Source organism: Pseudonaja textilis, chromosome 1, assembly GCF_049901715.1.
Source record: "Pseudonaja textilis isolate UNSWEBS1 chromosome 1, rPseTex1.2, whole genome shotgun sequence".
NCBI lineage: Eukaryota > Metazoa > Chordata > Lepidosauria > Squamata > Elapidae > Pseudonaja > Pseudonaja textilis.
In genome coordinates, this window is record NC_141990.1 from 319,899,075 (window position 1) to 319,915,980 (window position 16,906).

Here is a 16,906-nt window from a genome sequence, read left to right on the forward strand (position 1 = left end):
TTGAAGCCATGATGGGCATCTAAATGTCCTCCCATGTTTGTGCGCCCAGGAATCTTTGCCGCCGTCAACACCTATCATTTCAGAGTTCCAGACTGGTTTGTGTTTTGATGCCTAAAAAAATAAGAGCAGCCGCAAAGGGGAGAATTCCTGGGCCCTCGAGAGGCGAAGTGGAGGTCTAAGTCTCCTGGTGGAAGTTGGGATAAACCTCACACAAAAGAAAAATTAAATCTTCTCTGTGAATCTTCTCTGACCACCATCCCCCTTTTTTTTCCTCCCCCAGGAAAGGATCCACTGCCTGGAAGGAACAGACCAGTTTTTCCAGGCGGTCGGGTTCGAAAAGGTGGCTCTGGACGTTGCCGGACAAGGTCAGCCTTCCTATGGACTAGCATTCCCTAATGCCAATAAAACTACTTGAGCTGCGGTCCCCTTTCCGTCATCCCCTCCCTTGGGGAAACTCCGTTTTGTCCCCTCTCTCTGCTTTTGGGGTGTCATTTCATCGATAGCCATTGGGGTCAAGTAGCCTCGACTTAAAACCCACAGAATTTCCGTTGCTATGCCGGATGGCTTTTAATTGGTCTCTCCCGCCCCCCGTCCTCCTTAGTGAAGCATGCAAACCAACATCTCTGCATTTCCTGCTTCAGAGCAGAAGAGCACATCTTTCTCCTTCCGTCCTGGCTACTTTTTACACAACTGAGGCACAACGGAGATTGTTTTAACAAATTGCGTCCCTGTTTGCTTTGGTGGCTGCAGTGTCTCAGATAGAAAGTCCCTACAGTGAGTGTTGAGGACAGTGGAGAAGCTCACTTCCCGTTATTCGGGATGCTGCTTCTAAGCGCTATGGGCTTAGGGATCAAAGCCTTGTTAAGAGACCCCCACAAACCCACTTCGCGGTCTGTTTCTGTTGCTCTCCTTGGGGGGAAGGGGGAGGTTTCGAAGTATTTCTAGCCAGACTTCCGGATTCTGTCGACAGGTTTGTTCCCTGTGCCATCGGTCTGGCAAACTCACGGGTTTCATTTTTCTTGCCACGTACACGGATACATCCAAAGTAGACTGTGTTGTTTTCCCTGGGTCACGTAGTATATTTTGTATTTATTTATTTTGTCAGTTTTATGTAGTGTATCTCGGAGGTGGTTGAGAGCTGTATATGCAACGAAGTTTCATTTTAACGTCTGCCGGTCAGTGTACATTCAAAGTGACAAAGTTATTCTAAGTCTAAGGAGGCCTGATTTTTGTGACATTTTCCGTCACGGTTGTTATGTGAATGACCATGGTTGTTAAATGAAACGTCGTGGTTGTTAAGTGAATCCGGCTCCCTCTCCCTCCATTGACTTTCCTTATAGCAAGCTGACTTGGGGGAGGTTGCTGACGGCGATCGCACAATTTTTGGAGGCCACAACCGTCATAAATAACCCAACCGTTGCAGCATTCTCCTCCGGTCACGTGATCAAAATTTGGAGTCTTGGCAACCGGTTCCTATTTATTGGGGTGGGGTGGGGGGGGTCATGTGATCTCCTTTTGCGACCTCCTAAATTCGACAGGAAAGCCAAGATTCGCTTAACAACCGTGTTGCTAATTTAACAACCCCAGCGGATTCCCTTAACAATGGTGCCAAGAAAGTGTCATTGATGGAGGGTCGGGGCGGGGAAACTCACCTAACGGCTGTCTCACTTAGTCATGGAAATTTGGGGCTCTGTTGCGGGGGTCATACCTCGAGGAACACCTGTATGCGGCAAACCCAAAAACCAACCCCCTTGTTGTGGCCACCAGCCCCTCCAGCAGCCGAATCAGAGGAGGAGGAGGAGGAGGTGTAGGAGTCAGGGTCAGCATCCAAGCAACCTGAGAGCTCTGATGGGGAAGAGGGAAAGGAGCTGGCAGAGAGAGAGAGAGAGAAAGAGAGAGGGGGAGGGAGAGAGAGCGAGAGCCTGGACTATCCGTCAGCCCTCAAATGGAGAGTCAACAGCCCCCAGGTCTGGAGGTGGCTGATGAGGAAGAGGAGGAACACCTGGGTCCGGTGCCTGATGCACAGAAGTCAGAGGAGAGGAGAGCAGTGGAGATCTATAGGCCGGTCCTTGGGATGGAAGAGCCACCACTGCTAGCGAAGCTCCACCTTAGCTCTGGGGATAAAAGGCAGGGGACGGAGAAGAATCGGTGTGGCAAACAACGATTCATCTCCTGCCGGACGGACGTGTTAGCCTGCGTTGAGAGAGAAACTTTTTGCCGCGGCTTCCAGCGCTCCTGATAAAGGAACCTTCGAGTTCACTTCAGACGGTTGGTCGCTGTTTGGGGAGTTGGGTCAGAACAAGCCAGGTTTTTTTTTTGTCCTCCCAGAAGAAGCCACGGAGGACTTCTACGTGTTGAAGGACGAAGCCTTGGAGAAGCTGGACCAGCTGAAAGAGCACAAGGAGAAGCTGATGAACGGGGAGCCGGTGAGGGCCAAGCTGGATCGCCAGCTCCAGATTTTCAAGCCTTCTGCACAAGCGTCTCACTTCGAGCTGCCCAGTGACTTCTTCAACCTCACCGCGGAGGAGCTGAGGCGGGAGCAGAGGATACGGTGAGTGAGCGACCTCAGGGTGAGTCGTAACTCAGCCTTTCCTGCCACGCCATTCTCCTGACTTAGCCTGGGTTTTTCTTTTCTTTTTTTTTTGAAATTTTTTTTATTGATTTTTAAAAACAAACATGAACAAACAAAACGTAAAAACATAAAACAACTTTTTTGAGAGCAGCTTGATCCCGGGTTACGTCTCTTCGTACGGACACAAATTCAAATTCATGTTCATTTTATATACCATTCCCTGTCTTATTACCATTCTACATATTCTATATAGCTTCTCCCCTCTTCTAACTTCCTTAATTTTATTTTATTTATTTCATCTCAATTCATATCATTATACTTATGTTCTTTGCCTGTCCTGTTTCCAGCTATCTGTTATCTTTTCTCATTAGACAAAATTTCTCCTGTAATCACTGATTGGAGTATGACGCCTTTATATCTTTCCCCTAAATTTATAACACTTAATATAATACATAACTTCCATTTGGATTCTGCTTAGTACATTCTAAAGTTACACAGTATATTTTAAAAAGACAAAAAGTTATAGATATATAATATAATTAAAACAACAAGTCCATGCCAATTCAAATCTATTATTAATATTAGTATTCATTTAAATCTTAAACATTTTACACATTACTTTTCAAATAAGTATCATATTTCTATGGGAACAGTTATAAACTTTCCATAGTTGTTTCCCCCTACTTCACTCATATTTTAAAACATTATATCATTAAAATGTTCCCATTCCTTCCTAGTTCAATTCTCTCATTTATTTCATTTCATTTATTTTGTTCACAAAAGTTTCACTGAGTTACACTGAGTATTTTATCCCACTTTTTAATCATATGTTATTTCCAATTTTCTAACATAATTTCTAATACAAATATAACAATGCAATCTTATGTACCTTTGCAGAATCACTTTTTCAGTTAAATTTTTACCCATTATCTCTAAATAAGTCCTGTTTTTTACATCTTGCTCCACACTTTTGTAACTTCTCTTCCCTTCCTTCCTCCCTTGCTTCTTCTCTCTGCCCTTTTTATCCCTTTGTCTCTCCACCTCCATTTCCCTCTTCTGTGTTCCCTTTTTCTGTGGCTTTCTAACATTATATCCACTTTTCACCTTATTTTTCCCTTTTTTGGTTGTTTTCTTAGGTGTTAAGCCTGGGTTTTTCTGTTGTCTGTCTGTCTGTCTCTCTCATCTATCTACCATCTAACTTCAATCCAACCATCATCTATCTATCTCTGTCTGTCCCCATCCATCCATCTACAATCTCTCTCTCTCTCCTATCATCTATGTATCATCCATCTATCCATCCATCCATCCATTCATCCACAATCTCTCTCTCTCTCTCCTATCTACATTGTCTATCATCTCTCATCTCTCTCTCGTCTCTCTCTCTCAAGAGCCCTGGTGGTGCTGTGGTTAGAACACAGCATTGCAGGCTAATTTCTGCCCACTACCAGGAGTTCGAGTCTCACCGGCTCCAGGTCAATTCAGCCTTCCCTCCTTCCGAATGAGGAGGACCCAGATCGTTGGGGTGCCAGAGGCTGACACGGTAAACGGCTTAGAGAGCGGCTGTAGAGCCACTGTGAAGCGGGATGTAAGTCTAAGCGCTAGTGCCAAGTGAACTTGTGGGGCAGGTTTGTCAATCATGGTCACATGACTGTAAAAACAGTTCCGGTCCCAAAATGGCGGGATCCTGTGAACGGGAAGCAGATGCTGGAACATCGAAACCAGGTGGGAAAATAGGTCCGGGAGGTACTTAAGCACGCGGTCCTAAGTCAAGGACTCTCTCTCTCTCTCCTGTCCGCTTTTGACCCTCTCCTCTTCCTCTCTGAAGGACAGACGCCGTTGAGAAGGCCTCCATGCTGAGGACGAAAGCCATGCGGGAGAAGGAGGAGCAGCGGGAGCTGAGACGATACAACTACACCCTCCTGCGGATTCGCTTCCCCGACGGGTACATCCTACAAGGTAAAGGGGGCGGGGGAATGGGCTTGCGGTTGGCCGAGCCAGACCATTTCTGCTGCTAAGCGAGACACTCGTGAAGTGAATTCCGCCCCATTGTACGGCCTTTTGTCAGTTGTTAAATGAACCACCGCAATTGATAAAGTTAGTCACACGGTTGTTAAGTGAATCTGGCTCCCCCCCACTCATTGACTCGCTTGGTCACAAAAGGGGGACCATATGACTCCTCCAGGACACTGCGACCGTCACAAATGTGAACCAGGGGCCGAGATTTTTGATCACGGGGATGCTGCCGCGGTCGTCAGCGTGAAATACGGCCATGTCACTTTTTTCAGTGCCGTTGTAAATTCCAGTGGTCACTTAAACGAACCGTCGTAAGTCAAGGATTACCCACAGTCACTGAAGACTTTACTGGAATCAGGTGACCAATGCTTACCTAGACCGGGGCGCACCCAGGAATTCTGGGAGTTGAAGTCTTAAAAGTTGCCGAATGTGCAGAATCCCATCCTATGTGAAATCCCGATGGGCCATCGCTGGCCTCCGGGGCAGTAGGGATGGAGAACCTTTTCGGCACCAAGTGGTCAAACCGGAACGTGCGGGCGTGTGCGTGTGTCAGAGCGCCAGAAAAACCAAAGACCAGCTGGCTGGTGCCCCCATGTCATGGGTTTTTTTTTTGCCATTTTCAGGCTGTTTTTCGCACCAAAAATAGCCTGAAAATTGCCCAGAAAATGGTCTGGAAAATGGCCTGTTTTTTTGGCATGAAAAATGGCCTGAAAATGGCCCAGAAAATGGCCTGTTTGAGGGGTGTTTTCAGGCCTTTTCTTTTTAGCTGTTTTCAGATCATTTTTCATGCCAAAAATGGCCAGAAAACAGCCTGGAAAACTGCCAGAAAAAGACCCTGGTTTTTGCCATTTTTCGGCCCGTTTTCTGGCGCTCCGGTGCCCGCGAAGACCAGCTGGCTGGCACGCCAGCAACCAGAAGACCAACCGGCGATGGTGCTTGTGGCCACCACGAGAGCTCTGCACGACAACTCCGGCATGCGTGCCATAGGTTCGCCATCAAGGCTCTAGGTCTGGTCCTTACTTACAGGTGATCTTCAACTGAACGGCTGAAATTGAGCCCTGGAATTACGGTCGTTAAAAAAGTCACGGCGATTGTTTAAGCAACCTGGACGGTGCCTAATTTTCTGAGGGTTTTTTTTTGTTTTTCAGGGCGTCATTAAGCAGATCCTGCGGTTGTTCACCGCCATTTATGGCTCCTCTTGGTGCTACGAAAGGCGGCTGAAAATTCATATTTCTTTCCCTCCCCGCTTCCTCCTGTTCCCGCAGGGACCTTCTATGCCCGAGAGCCCGTTTCAGCCGTGTTCCACTTTGTGCGGGAGACTCTGCAGAATGACTGGCTGCCGTTTGAGCTGCTCGCCCCCGGGGGCCACAGACTGACCGACGAGAACTTGGCGCTCAACGAGAGTGGGCTGGTAAGCATCCGGTTCCTTTTTTTGAGAGAAGGAGAGACGACGTTTGCCTCTTCTCTGTATTGCCTGAATTTCTGGGAATTAAAACAATTGAACATGGCGGCTTCATCTGCCTCTCAAGACAGGCAGTTGCATTATAGATAGTCCTCGGCTTACAGCTGCAGGTTATCCTCAAATTACGACTACCGTGTTTCCCCTTATCTTAATTTTTGCTCCAAAAGAGGCATTAGGGCTTATTTTCCAGTTAGGTCTTATTTTCAGGAAAACACGGTTTCAGATGTGTCCGTCTGGCTGACAATCTTAAACTGGGGCTTGTTTTCTGGGTAGGGCTTATATTAACAAGCATCCCGAAAAACCATGCTAGGGCTTATTTTCCAGTTGGGTCTTATTTTCAGGGCAACGGTACAATGGGGTCCAAAATTTATGTTGCAATAAGTGAAACATTCGTTAAGTTAGTTTTTTGCCCCATTTTGCGACTTCTGCTGCCACACGGTGGTTAAAGGAATCCCTGCATTTATTAAGTTAGTCAGATGGTTGTTAAATGAATCCAGCTTCCCACATGGATGCTGCTGGTCAGAAGGTCGCAAAAGTAGATTCTTTGACCCCGGGACACTTGGACCGTCATACATGTGAATCAGTTGCCAATCATCCAACTGTCATAAGTGTGAAAAGTCATAAGTCACTTTGGGGGAGTGGGGGGCTGTAATGTCAAATGGTCACTAAGTGAACTGTTGTCTGGATTCCTTTAGTGACTTTTGGAAATTACAACAGCACTGATTAAAACAAAACTTTTCACACTTTTTCACACTTGTGACCGTCACAGCAATCCCGTGGACACCTGAACAACATTTGGGCCAACGCCTGACAGTTGGCTCGTATTTGTGACGGTTGCCGTGTCCCAGGGTTCAGGTGATCCCCCTTTTACAACCTTCTGACAAGCCGACAGAGAAGCCAGATTCACTTAACAACCATGTGACTGACTTTCACAACTGTAGCAATTCGTTTCACAAATGTGGCAAGAGCAACGGTGGGCTTCAAAAATTTTTAGCAAGGAGCTCTTCCCCCCCCCCCCAATGACTGGCTGATCATGTGGGCATGGCTGGGTGATCATGTGGTTGGGTGGTCATGTGACTGGGTAGGTGTGGCCAACTCAATGTCCACTTCTTTGCCCTAATTACTTTAAAAAAAAAAGATAATATACCAAAAAGTTGTTTATTATTTCATGCATTTAAGACTGGGTGAAACCAGGCTTAATAGCAGTGACTGTGAGAGGGATCTTGGAGTCTTAGTGGAGCTTCTGGTGAGCTACGTCAGGGGTCCCCAACCACCGGGCCACGGACCGGTACCGGTCCGTGGAACATTTCCTACTGGGCCGCTGGTTTGCTGGGCGCCGCCATCTTGTTTGATGAGAAAGTGCTTCCGGGTGAGCTTTTCTGGTTGGAAAGCGGCGTTTGGGTCCTGAAGGAATCCTCGCGCCTTAGTTTCATCGAAGGGGGGTGGCGGCTTCGAACGAAACTAAGGCGCGAGGATTCTTTCAGCACCCAAGGCAAGGCGAGCCGAGCGACCGTCCCGAAGCGAAGCCCATCGACAAAGGTACAAAGGAGGAGTTGAAGGTGGCGGGGAGAAGCGGGGGACGGCTGGCTGGCCGGCTGGTTGCTCGGCTCGCCTTGCCTTGTCATGCGTGCTGATGCCGGTACCGGGCTGCGGATCATTTTGTGATGCCGATACCGGGCCGTGGCACAAAAAAGGTTGGGGGCCACTGAGTTACGTGATTCTTATTATTGGGGAATTAATCCCCTCGAAGGCTAAGGGCAATGTTAGCTGATTTTTCTCAATGGTGCTCCCTCTCAAGCAAGCACTGAGTGGGTTGTTTATCTAGCTTGCCACACTCTGACGAGGTGTGAAATGCTCTTGGCTGAATGCCCAGAAAGGAAAAAAAAAAGCCTTGAAAAGGTGTTGATTATTCAGGTCTTTCTGAGGTTATTGGGGGCTCTCCAAGCCCCGCAGAGTCTTAGCCTGCGAGCCCACCTGTGACAAGAGGTCGTAAAATGGGACAAAATTCACTTAACCAACGTCTCACTTAGCCAACAGAAATGTGGGGCTCCGTTGTCGTAAATCGAGAACTACCTGTGTAATAAAAGTTACATGTTCCTCCGAGCACAATTCTGCCGCCTCTTCTTAAGCTGTACAAGTTTCCCTCCGCTGTCGGTTAGACGATGATATTCATTCAACCCCTAAATTCAATCTTGTCCGATCCTTGTATCCATGGATTGATTTTTAAAGACCAGTGGACCTTCATCCAAAAGGAAAATGATTCTATTGTTTCAAATAAAAAGGCATTTAAAAAAAACAGGGTCTTCGTAGAATGCAACAGGTGCTTTGAATAAGCTGAAAAAACTGGCTTATCTTTACTCCTGTTTTAATTCCCGGACAATAATTAAAATAGGAGAGATGAGAGAGAAAGACGCAGGTGAGAAGGAGGGACATCAAAGACTGTTTTCTGCCCAGGTGCAGATTTAAAACTTGTAGGCCTTTGAGAGAAACAGCAGATGGTTGAGAAGATGTCAGGTGAAGCTTCTGTGCAACTGTTGAGTTCTTGGTTTTATTATATAAACGAAAAAGTAGGTTGAGGGAGAAACTCAAAAGGCCAACAAAGAAATCTGTGACCCGTTTGGTCATCATTTCAGAGAGATTTCCTTGCCAAATTCACCAGTTTGCTTTCTACCCTGGCAAAGTGCCTAAATTTTCTGGGAAAGTTCTTAAGAAATTCAGGGAGATATTCCCGAGATGGATTTGGCTTCAGAAAAAGCTCGTGTCAAACTGCGTGTAGCACGGTCAAACCTCAGGAGATGACCACAAGAAACCATTTGACGACCTTTTGTTTCACGTCATCAATAGTTTTGTGATCATCTTTGACATCGTTAATACGGGCTGCTTTCAAGGCAGACGCATCTCGGAATATCTCTGCGAAGGTTTAAGAACTTTCCCACCGAAATCCCAAAGGCGCTTTTTTTGTTTTTCCAAGAGGCAACTAAACTTTGTTTTTCTTTGAAGACGTTTCCCTTCTCAGCCAAGAAGCTTCTTCAGCTCTGACCAGACGGTGGGGAATGGAAGGATTTATATTCCTTGCAGACACAACTGGTCATTTGCATCCTTTTTTAGGGAGCCCTTGAGGCCACTTGGAGGTTTTGTTTGTGTCCTCGGGGTCACCTGAGTGATGCAAATGGGTGTGGAGCCTCCTTGGAACCGTTGAAAGGACCAGGTAGATTGGAGATAGGCGACGTCGTCTTCCTCCCCGTCTGTTGAGGGAGGGCTGTTCAATTTGGACACAGGTGGCCTCTTTGGCCCCTTCTTTCAAACCAGCGGTCCTCTTCTGTCCAAAAGGTGGACTTTGCTGTTCTCCAAAGAGACGTCGTTTGTCTCTTTGACATAGTTCGTGTCTGGGTGTTTTATCCTCACGGGTGGACAAGCTTAGCACGTTCTTGGGTTTGAAGGGTGAACGTATGTTGGGTGGGCTGAAGATTCTCCTGAACTTTCCTGATCTTCCTGCAACGTATGGAAGGACAACGTTCCTTCGGTTTTTTTGGTCTTTTCAAGTCCAGTTGCCTCTTGAAAAAATGACCTTTGGAACAAAGAATCTCCACAGACATTTTTTTTTTTTACTAAAGGCAGCATATAGTCCTCAACTTGTGACCACAATTGAGCTCAAAACATCCATGACTAAGTGAGACATTGATATTGGCTCCATTCGGTGACCTTTCTTGCCAGTTGTTAAGTCAAGCCGACAAACCAACGCCAAGCCCAACAAACTCCAAGATGAACGTTCTCTCACAGTTCCATTTTATTAGCGTTGTTGTCCTATTGACACATCTGGGAAAACCCGAATCTGAGAGTTCCGTGTTTTCCCGTCCCAAAAGAGAACTCAAAGATCCATCCCCTGCGTCCGTCAGTCCATCACAGGCCCCACGACATCCCGCAAGACACTGCTCTCCAGGTGCAGGGCAACACGTCCTTGACACTGAGAAAAAAATGTTGTTGTGTCTAATCTTCTACCTCGGTATGAAATCCCTCCTCCCCAATTCCCAGGCACTGAATGTGGCAGCCTCGAAACTTCCGAGTAAAATATGACTTATAAGGCTGACAGGGGTTCCTGCTTGAGCATGGGGTTGGACTAGAAGACCTCCAAGGTCACTTCCAACTCTGTTATTCCACCTTGGGATGGAGAGCAAGCCGTGAGGAACAAATTTCAACTAGCCAGGTGCTGTCCCTCAAACGCCACCTGATTGTGAAACTCAATGAAGCTTGTTTGAAACCATATAAGACAGGGTCTTATTTTGGGGGGAAACGCGGTAGCCCTCGACTGACGACCACAACTGAGCCCAGAACATCCACGACTAAGCGAGACATTGAGGTTTGCTCTGTTTTGTGACCTTTTTTTTTTGCCACAGTCGTTAAATCAAGGACTTATACCTGCCCCAGTTCAACGCCGGTGCCTTGAGAACCCCCTGCTCAGTTTCTCTTCTTCCTCTTCTTCCTCGCCCAGGTGCCCTCGGCGCTTCTGACCTTCGTCTGGGACGCGGAGGTCATGGAGGACATCAAGGCCTCCAGGGGGGAGCACATGGGAAGCGTGCTGAAGCCCGACCTCCTCCTCACGGTGCAGATGCTCTCCTGAAAATAAAAGGCGCCATGGGGTTGGATCCGGTTCCGTCCTGTGTGGTCCCCGACTCTTCCGAAGCCGGCTTCTCTGGCCCTCTAGAGCCGCAGATGTGACTTTCCTGGCTGGCATCGGACGGCTGGCGAGCGAGGGCAGCTCCCAGCAGAACCGCCATTCCAGCTTCCCGGGGCTTGGCCCATGGAACTCTCCAATGGGGGAGGGTATTTTTCCAGCGTCACCTCGTCACACTTTTGTGTGTGTGTGTGTGTGTGTCTGTTGGAAGTTTCATCGGTCCCCCTTTTTACTGATCTTTTTCTCACTTTGAAGCACCTTCGGGGTGGAAAAAGGTCGGCGTAGCCGGGCTGAGCAAACGGGAGAATGGTCCGCCCCAAAGATTCACCCCACCCCAGTTACGCTGCCAGGGCCGCTGGCTGGTGTTTCTGGCTGATGGTTGCGTCGCCGATACAAAGCCCACAGGAGGGCCCGAATCACATTGAATTTATTATTATTTTAGGTCGTAGATAAGCTGTCAGCTTTATGGGGAGGAGGAGGAGCGTACACTACTCTAGCCAACAAGAGCTTGTTGCTGCCGCTGCTCTTCAGTTATAGGTTGTGGGAAAGAGTTCTGAAGAATCCAATCCCGTGGTTTATTTTTTTTTCCCGCAGCATGTTTACAGGAGGCCGTTTCGGGGAAGGAATTGTAAGAAATGCACCTTTATAAAAATGCTGATGTTTGGTTTTTTTGGGGGGTGGGGTGGGAGTGTCTCTCAGATGTGGGAGCAGATCCCTTGGGGATAGTACGGCTGTCTTGAGTCTCCGTCTGCCCTGTTTTTGTGGACTTGATAGTTTCTGTCCGCTTCCTCCGATTGTTCTTGGTGGAGGAATAAGGACCGCTGCTTTAGAGCTTTCTCGGATGGTGCTGGGGAGGGCAGGACGAGTAGATGAAAATGTGGAGCCACGCAGCCCCCACTGCCTCACCCCCATTGTAGCAGTCTGGGGTGAACGGTTTCCGGTTTTGTCCATGGGCTCAAATAAAGACGAAAAAGTCCTTTTCTTTCCCTGCTGCCCCCACCCCCGCAAAAAAATATCCATTTTTTTTTTTCCAAGAAGGCTCTGGATTTAATTGATGTATCTTTTTTCCCCAAACAGATTCATAACCAAAGTGTGAGGCATAAAAACTGTACAATGAATCCTGTTTTGATGTTTAAAAGAAAGGCAGCTGTTCAAAATGTTTGATTGGCTGTGTGTTTGGGGGGGGGTGATTGTTCTGACCTAGGCTCCCCAAGATCATGAAGCAGACTTCCTCGTCCTGATTTAAAAAAAAAAACCCTTATATTTAGGTCAAAGGTTCGAATTCCTCTCCAGCAAAGTCCCGGCGAACAGTCTTTCAAGAGATCCCACAATTACAGACCTTTATCAGGCTTGGAGAATTGCCAGGACGATAATCTTTCAGACGTCACGCTGTAGCAGACAATACTTAGCATGATGTCAGGAACAGATCTTCACCCTAATGAACTAATTTGTCTCCTGCAAAACCCCTTTCGCTCTTCTTTCTTCCCTCTGGGAGGGGCCATTCACCATCCACCTGAGCCTTTACTCCCGAGTCGACCCTTGTTCCTTAACTGTTCCCTTCATCTGGCAGCGCTGTGCATGCGCACACTGGGAACAGGCTCCAGCTGTTCTTCTTCCCCACTGATCTCCAACTCTGATGGCAGTTGATAACTGTCGAACGGCCCTGGCCCCATCTCTGCCTCCAATGCAGAGCCCTCATCAGAGCCTTCCAGGACTGGCCCAGGTTCCTCCCCAACTTCCTCGCTGTCCAAGTCTGCCGCCAGCTCTGCTGGCCAATGGCGGGCCACAACAGCAATTATCGAATGGCTCGAGGGATTAGTCCCGGAAGGTGGATCTGATACTGCCTGTTGCTGAAACAGACCCGTGTTCCTGGAATGGAGACTCGGCTGCTTTTAATAGCCTAAGGCCGATGCTGCTAGAAGTGTGTCGGAAGTCTTATGATTGGCCCTTTCTAGCAGCATCTTTACAAGATAAGATCTTGATCTGAATCCCTGGAGCCGCCTAAATTATGAGCTAGATTGGCAGGGGAATCCTGGGAGTTGGACCTCCACAGGTCTGCAAGTTGTCAAGCTGGAGAAACAACTCGCTAAAATCATCTGTCTTGAAATCTTGTGGCTTTGGCCTGTTTTACACAATGCCAGCGGTTTGGGGAGTGGTGTCAAGTGGGCCACACACCCCCAGTCGCCCCCCCCCCAAAGTCAACCACAGCCCTGATGCAGCCCTCAATGAAACTGAGTTTGACACCCCCCCCATGTAGAGCTCCCTGAACAGAGCTGAAGGAAATCATACTTGTCAGCGAATTATACCTGCTTGATGGGAGGGAGGGATTCAGTGGAAGGCGCTTGCTTGTTGAAAGCCCAGAAGGGACAGGATCGGGGCTTTCGGAGGGGACCACAAGGGCACAGTGGGATGGTTGCAAAACGTTCACCTCCGCTTGCAGCTGCCATGAAAGAGGGAGGAAAAAACGGTTTGCTTGGAAAGGTGAGTTAGAACTCGGAAAAAGCGTGAGATGCAGAGACCTCTTGTCAATAGAAGGAAATATTTTGTAGCTCAGAGTTGAACTGTGAGGCCCTTGGTGCTCCCCATTTCATGACCCAACTGGGTAATAATATCAGTGCTAAGGGTGTGGGAGTTATGGGAGGAGGGGGAGGAAAAGGGCCTGGGTCCTTGGTTTCCTCTGACCTTGGTTGGTTTCTTACAAACATTTCATGACCCAGCTAGGTAACGTCATCAGTGCTAGAAGGGTTTGCTCTCTGTCTTGCCTGACCAACTCAGACCAAAAAACCAACAACATACAACAGCAAAATCAAGGAACCAAGAACGCCCCCACCAATACTGACAAGCCACTTGTTTATAAACAGAGAGCAAACCCCACACACCTTCCAAGCATTGATGATGTTACCTAGCTGGGTCATGAAATGTCTTCAAGAAAACAGCCAAGCAAGATTTCACGTGAGCAGCCACCCTCAACCCAAAGATTAAACCCTTTTCAAATTTAGGTGGGGGTTAAAAAAAAAAGAAGAATCGCGGTGCCTTCTCCAGTGCCCATCAAAAATTCAATAATGCTTTTATTAGAAGTGATTATATGCCCTTTGTTTGATTCCCCTACGCCTCTAAAAAATACGTCTTGAGCGTCCACCGGTTTGGAGCCGAACAAAGTGCTGTCTTCTCTTTACAAGGAACACAGTATGTTCAAGTATCTCGTACGGGGGGAGAAAAAAAAAAAAGAAAGATACACAAGGGTTTTACAATAAGCTAAAAGAATTCTACGTACGTACAAAAAGGGGAGCGGAGGAGGGAAAGAATAGGGATGCATATATCAAAAGGTCTCAGGGAAGTTTCCGGCAGCCGCGGCAGCTGGTTCTGCTTTGGAGGTCTTCCGTTCCGGCGCTGCAAAGGCAACAACATCATTTTTTTTAAAAAAAAAAAACGGCTTCCTAATTTCGGTAAGGCCTAGAGGGGGAAGCCCGGCATCTTTGCCAGGGCACCTCCTGTGAAAATGGGGAAACTCCAATATAAATATGGGGAGACCGGTGCAAGAGAGACTGCGGCTTCTATTCTACCACCCTGTTGTGGCCTCTTGGCTGCCGACACCTCCAACAGCTGAAACGGGGGAGAGAGAGAGAGAGGTGCAGAGCCTGGGCCGTCCGTCAGCCCTCAGACGGGGAGTCAACAGCCCCCAGGTCTGGAGGTGGCTGATGAGGAAGAGGAGGAATAGCTGTGTCCAGCGCCTGATGTGCAGATGAACAGAAGGCAGAGGAGAGGAGAGCAGTGGAAATCTATGGGCCGGTCCTTGGGATGGAAGAGCCGCTGCTGCTAGTGAAGTCTCACCCTAGGTCTGAGGGATAAAAGGCAGGGGGCGGATATGAATCGGTGTGGCAGACAACGATTCGTCTTCCGGACAGACGGACTTCTTAGCCTGCGAGAGGAACTTTTTCCTGGGGCTGCCGGCATTCCTGATAAAAGGAATCTTTTGAGTTCGCTTCAGAGGTTGTGTTGTGTTTGGGAAGCTGGGTCAGAACGTAGCCCCGTTGAAGCTGGGTGTGTAGCAGGACCTATTATAACACCCGATGGAGATTCTCAGTCCTCCAGGTCATGGTTGTCCCAAAAGGTACTTTTTTTCAGGAGGCAACTAGACTTTCTGGTGGTTTTCCTTTGAAGACGTTTCGCTTCTCCTCCCAGAAGCTTCTTCAGCTCTGACTGGATGGTTGGGAAATGGAAGGATTTGTATTCCTTGCGGACAGCTGGTCATTTGCATCCTTTGAGAGAGCCATTGAGGCCGCTTGGAGGTTGGTCTGTGTCCCAGGGGTCACGTCCTCAAAGAAAAAAAAAAACAAGAAAGTCCAGTTGCCTCCTGAAAAAGTACCTTTTGGGATGACCTATTGTAAGTAACTCACGGTGGTGGGCGTGCGTAATATTCCTTCTATATTCCTTCTCTCAACAACCCTTTGAGGTGAGCTGGGCTGAGCCCAAGAGGCAGGATTTCATGCGTAAGGCGGGATTGGAACTCGGAGCCTCCTGGGGACTGGCCCAAAGTCGTCCAGCTGGCTTTCCATGCCTAATGCAGGACTAGAACTCCTGTTTCCTGGGCCAACACCGTAACCACTACACCTCGAAGGAATTTCCTGCCTTTTGTGAGGCACCTCTTTTTTTTTAACGATCACTGCTTGTTGAATATTGAAAGCAAGTTTCTGGAAAGAGGAGGGATGGTTGCTGCTAAAATGAAAAATAAAAATTCCATCCATACTGTGAATGGATTTGAACTGAATTGTAACTGAACTTTATTTCTTGTTTATTTCTAATTTTCTTTATTGCCTTGAGTGACTCTGGATTCTTGGTGACTACCTGGACTAACCAGCATCCAAGCTTCTTTTGCAAGGTTTGGGGAAGTGTCCCAAAAGTGCTTTGTCAGGAGGCGACTGGGCTTCCCCCTTTTTTCTTTGAAAACGTTTCCCTTCTCGTCCAAGAAGCTTCTTCGGCTCTGACAGGATAGTGGGGAATGGAAGGATTTCTATTCCTTGCAGATAGCTGGTCGTTTGCATCCTTCGAGAGGGTTGTTGAGGTCACTTCAAAGAGGGTTCATCCCAAATTGTATAGCTCAACGTCTGTAGAGATTCTCAGTCACCCAGGTCATGGTTGCTCCAAGGTGGCTTTTTCAGGTAACTGAAAGCACCACACAGGTGACCCTGAGGACACAGATACACCTCAAGTGGCCTCAAGGACCCTCTCAAAGGATGCAAATGACCAGCTGTCTGCAAGGGGTATAAATCCATTCCCAACCATCTGGTCAGAGCTGAAGAAGCTTCTGGGATGAGAAGGGAAACGTCTTCAAAGAAAAACAACCAGAAAGTCCAGTTGCCTCTGGAAAAGAGCTGAAGCAGCTTCTTGGATGAAAAGTGAAACGCCTTCAAAGAAAGAAACAAGAAAATCCAGTTCCCTCCTGAAAAAAAGCACCTTCGGGACAACTGTGACCTGGATGTGACTGAGAATCCCTACAGACGTTTGGGGACGTGGTTTTCCCCTCCCTTTTGGGGTTGAGAGGGAAGGACTGGCCCAAGGACAGCTAATTGGTTTCATCCCTAAGGCAGGACCAGAATTCGCAGCCTCCTGGTTTCTAGTCCCATGCTTTTTAACCACCACACCAAGCTGACATTGCTGGTTTAATACAAGTTATTGTTCTGGGACCGGCCGAGGGTCTCAACTAGTTTGGGTTAGAGGTCTTTCTCAACTTAAGTTGGGTCTGGTGGACTGGTCTTCATGCAATACTGATGTTTAGCCAGCTTGGTTCCCCACACACACACACACACATACACACACACACACCCCAGCTGTGGAACTTTTGAATAAGCAAGAATCTACCTGAATTAGCCAGCTTGCCGTGGCTTGGCTGTACATCTACCATGGTGCACTCATCGTCATCATCTTCCTCGGTGTCTGCCTGAAATCCATCCATCTCGGTCATTTCCGCCTTGGGACGAAAGAGACGGGTGTCAAGCCTTGGCGGCAGCCCCCTCCGCTTGGGCGGTTAGGAAAGAAAGACTCTCCGATCCATCGTGAGCGAAAGGACCCTTCACTAAAGCCAAGTGGTTACACTGAAGTAAAGCCAGATCGGAGTTTTTCGTGCCCAAATTAAGATTGCGAAATTGGGCCCGGTCTTGCGATGAACCGTTCGATGAACTGTCATGAC

General features: G+C 47.9%; 2 protein-coding genes across 7 annotated transcripts in view; one reads left to right on the forward strand and one right to left on the reverse strand.

The window, feature by feature from the left end:
- Positions 1 to 10,688, forward strand: part of UBXN6 (UBX domain protein 6) — a 31,364-nt gene extending 20,676 nt beyond the window's left edge. For 2 of the 4 annotated variants that reach the window (XM_026720351.2, XM_087922642.1), the window contains exons 7-11: positions 281 to 365; positions 2,329 to 2,551; positions 4,398 to 4,528; positions 5,851 to 5,996; positions 10,537 to 10,688. In XM_026720351.2, the coding sequence (XP_026576136.1) occupies positions 281 to 365; positions 2,329 to 2,551; positions 4,398 to 4,528; positions 5,851 to 5,996; positions 10,537 to 10,665 (714 nt within the window). In that variant the 3' untranslated portion in view covers positions 10,666 to 10,688. The remainder of the gene's footprint in view (positions 1 to 280; positions 366 to 2,328; positions 2,552 to 4,397; positions 4,529 to 5,850; positions 5,997 to 10,536) is intronic. The other 2 variants (XM_087922641.1, XM_087922639.1) reach the window with 1 other exon arrangement.
- A 3,081-nt stretch (positions 10,689 to 13,769) lies between these two features.
- CHAF1A (chromatin assembly factor 1 subunit A) overlaps positions 13,770 to 16,906 on the reverse strand; it is a 29,156-nt gene continuing 26,019 nt past the window's right edge. For 2 of the 3 annotated variants that reach the window (XM_087922623.1, XM_026720349.2), the window contains exons 14-15: positions 16,579 to 16,687; positions 13,770 to 14,109 (exon numbers count right to left, since the gene is read on the reverse strand). In XM_087922623.1, the coding sequence (XP_087778749.1) occupies positions 14,039 to 14,109; positions 16,579 to 16,687 (180 nt within the window). In that variant the 3' untranslated portion in view covers positions 13,770 to 14,038. Of the gene's footprint in view, positions 15,036 to 16,578; positions 16,688 to 16,906 lie in introns of all 3 variants that reach the window. The other variant, XM_087922624.1, reaches the window with a different exon arrangement.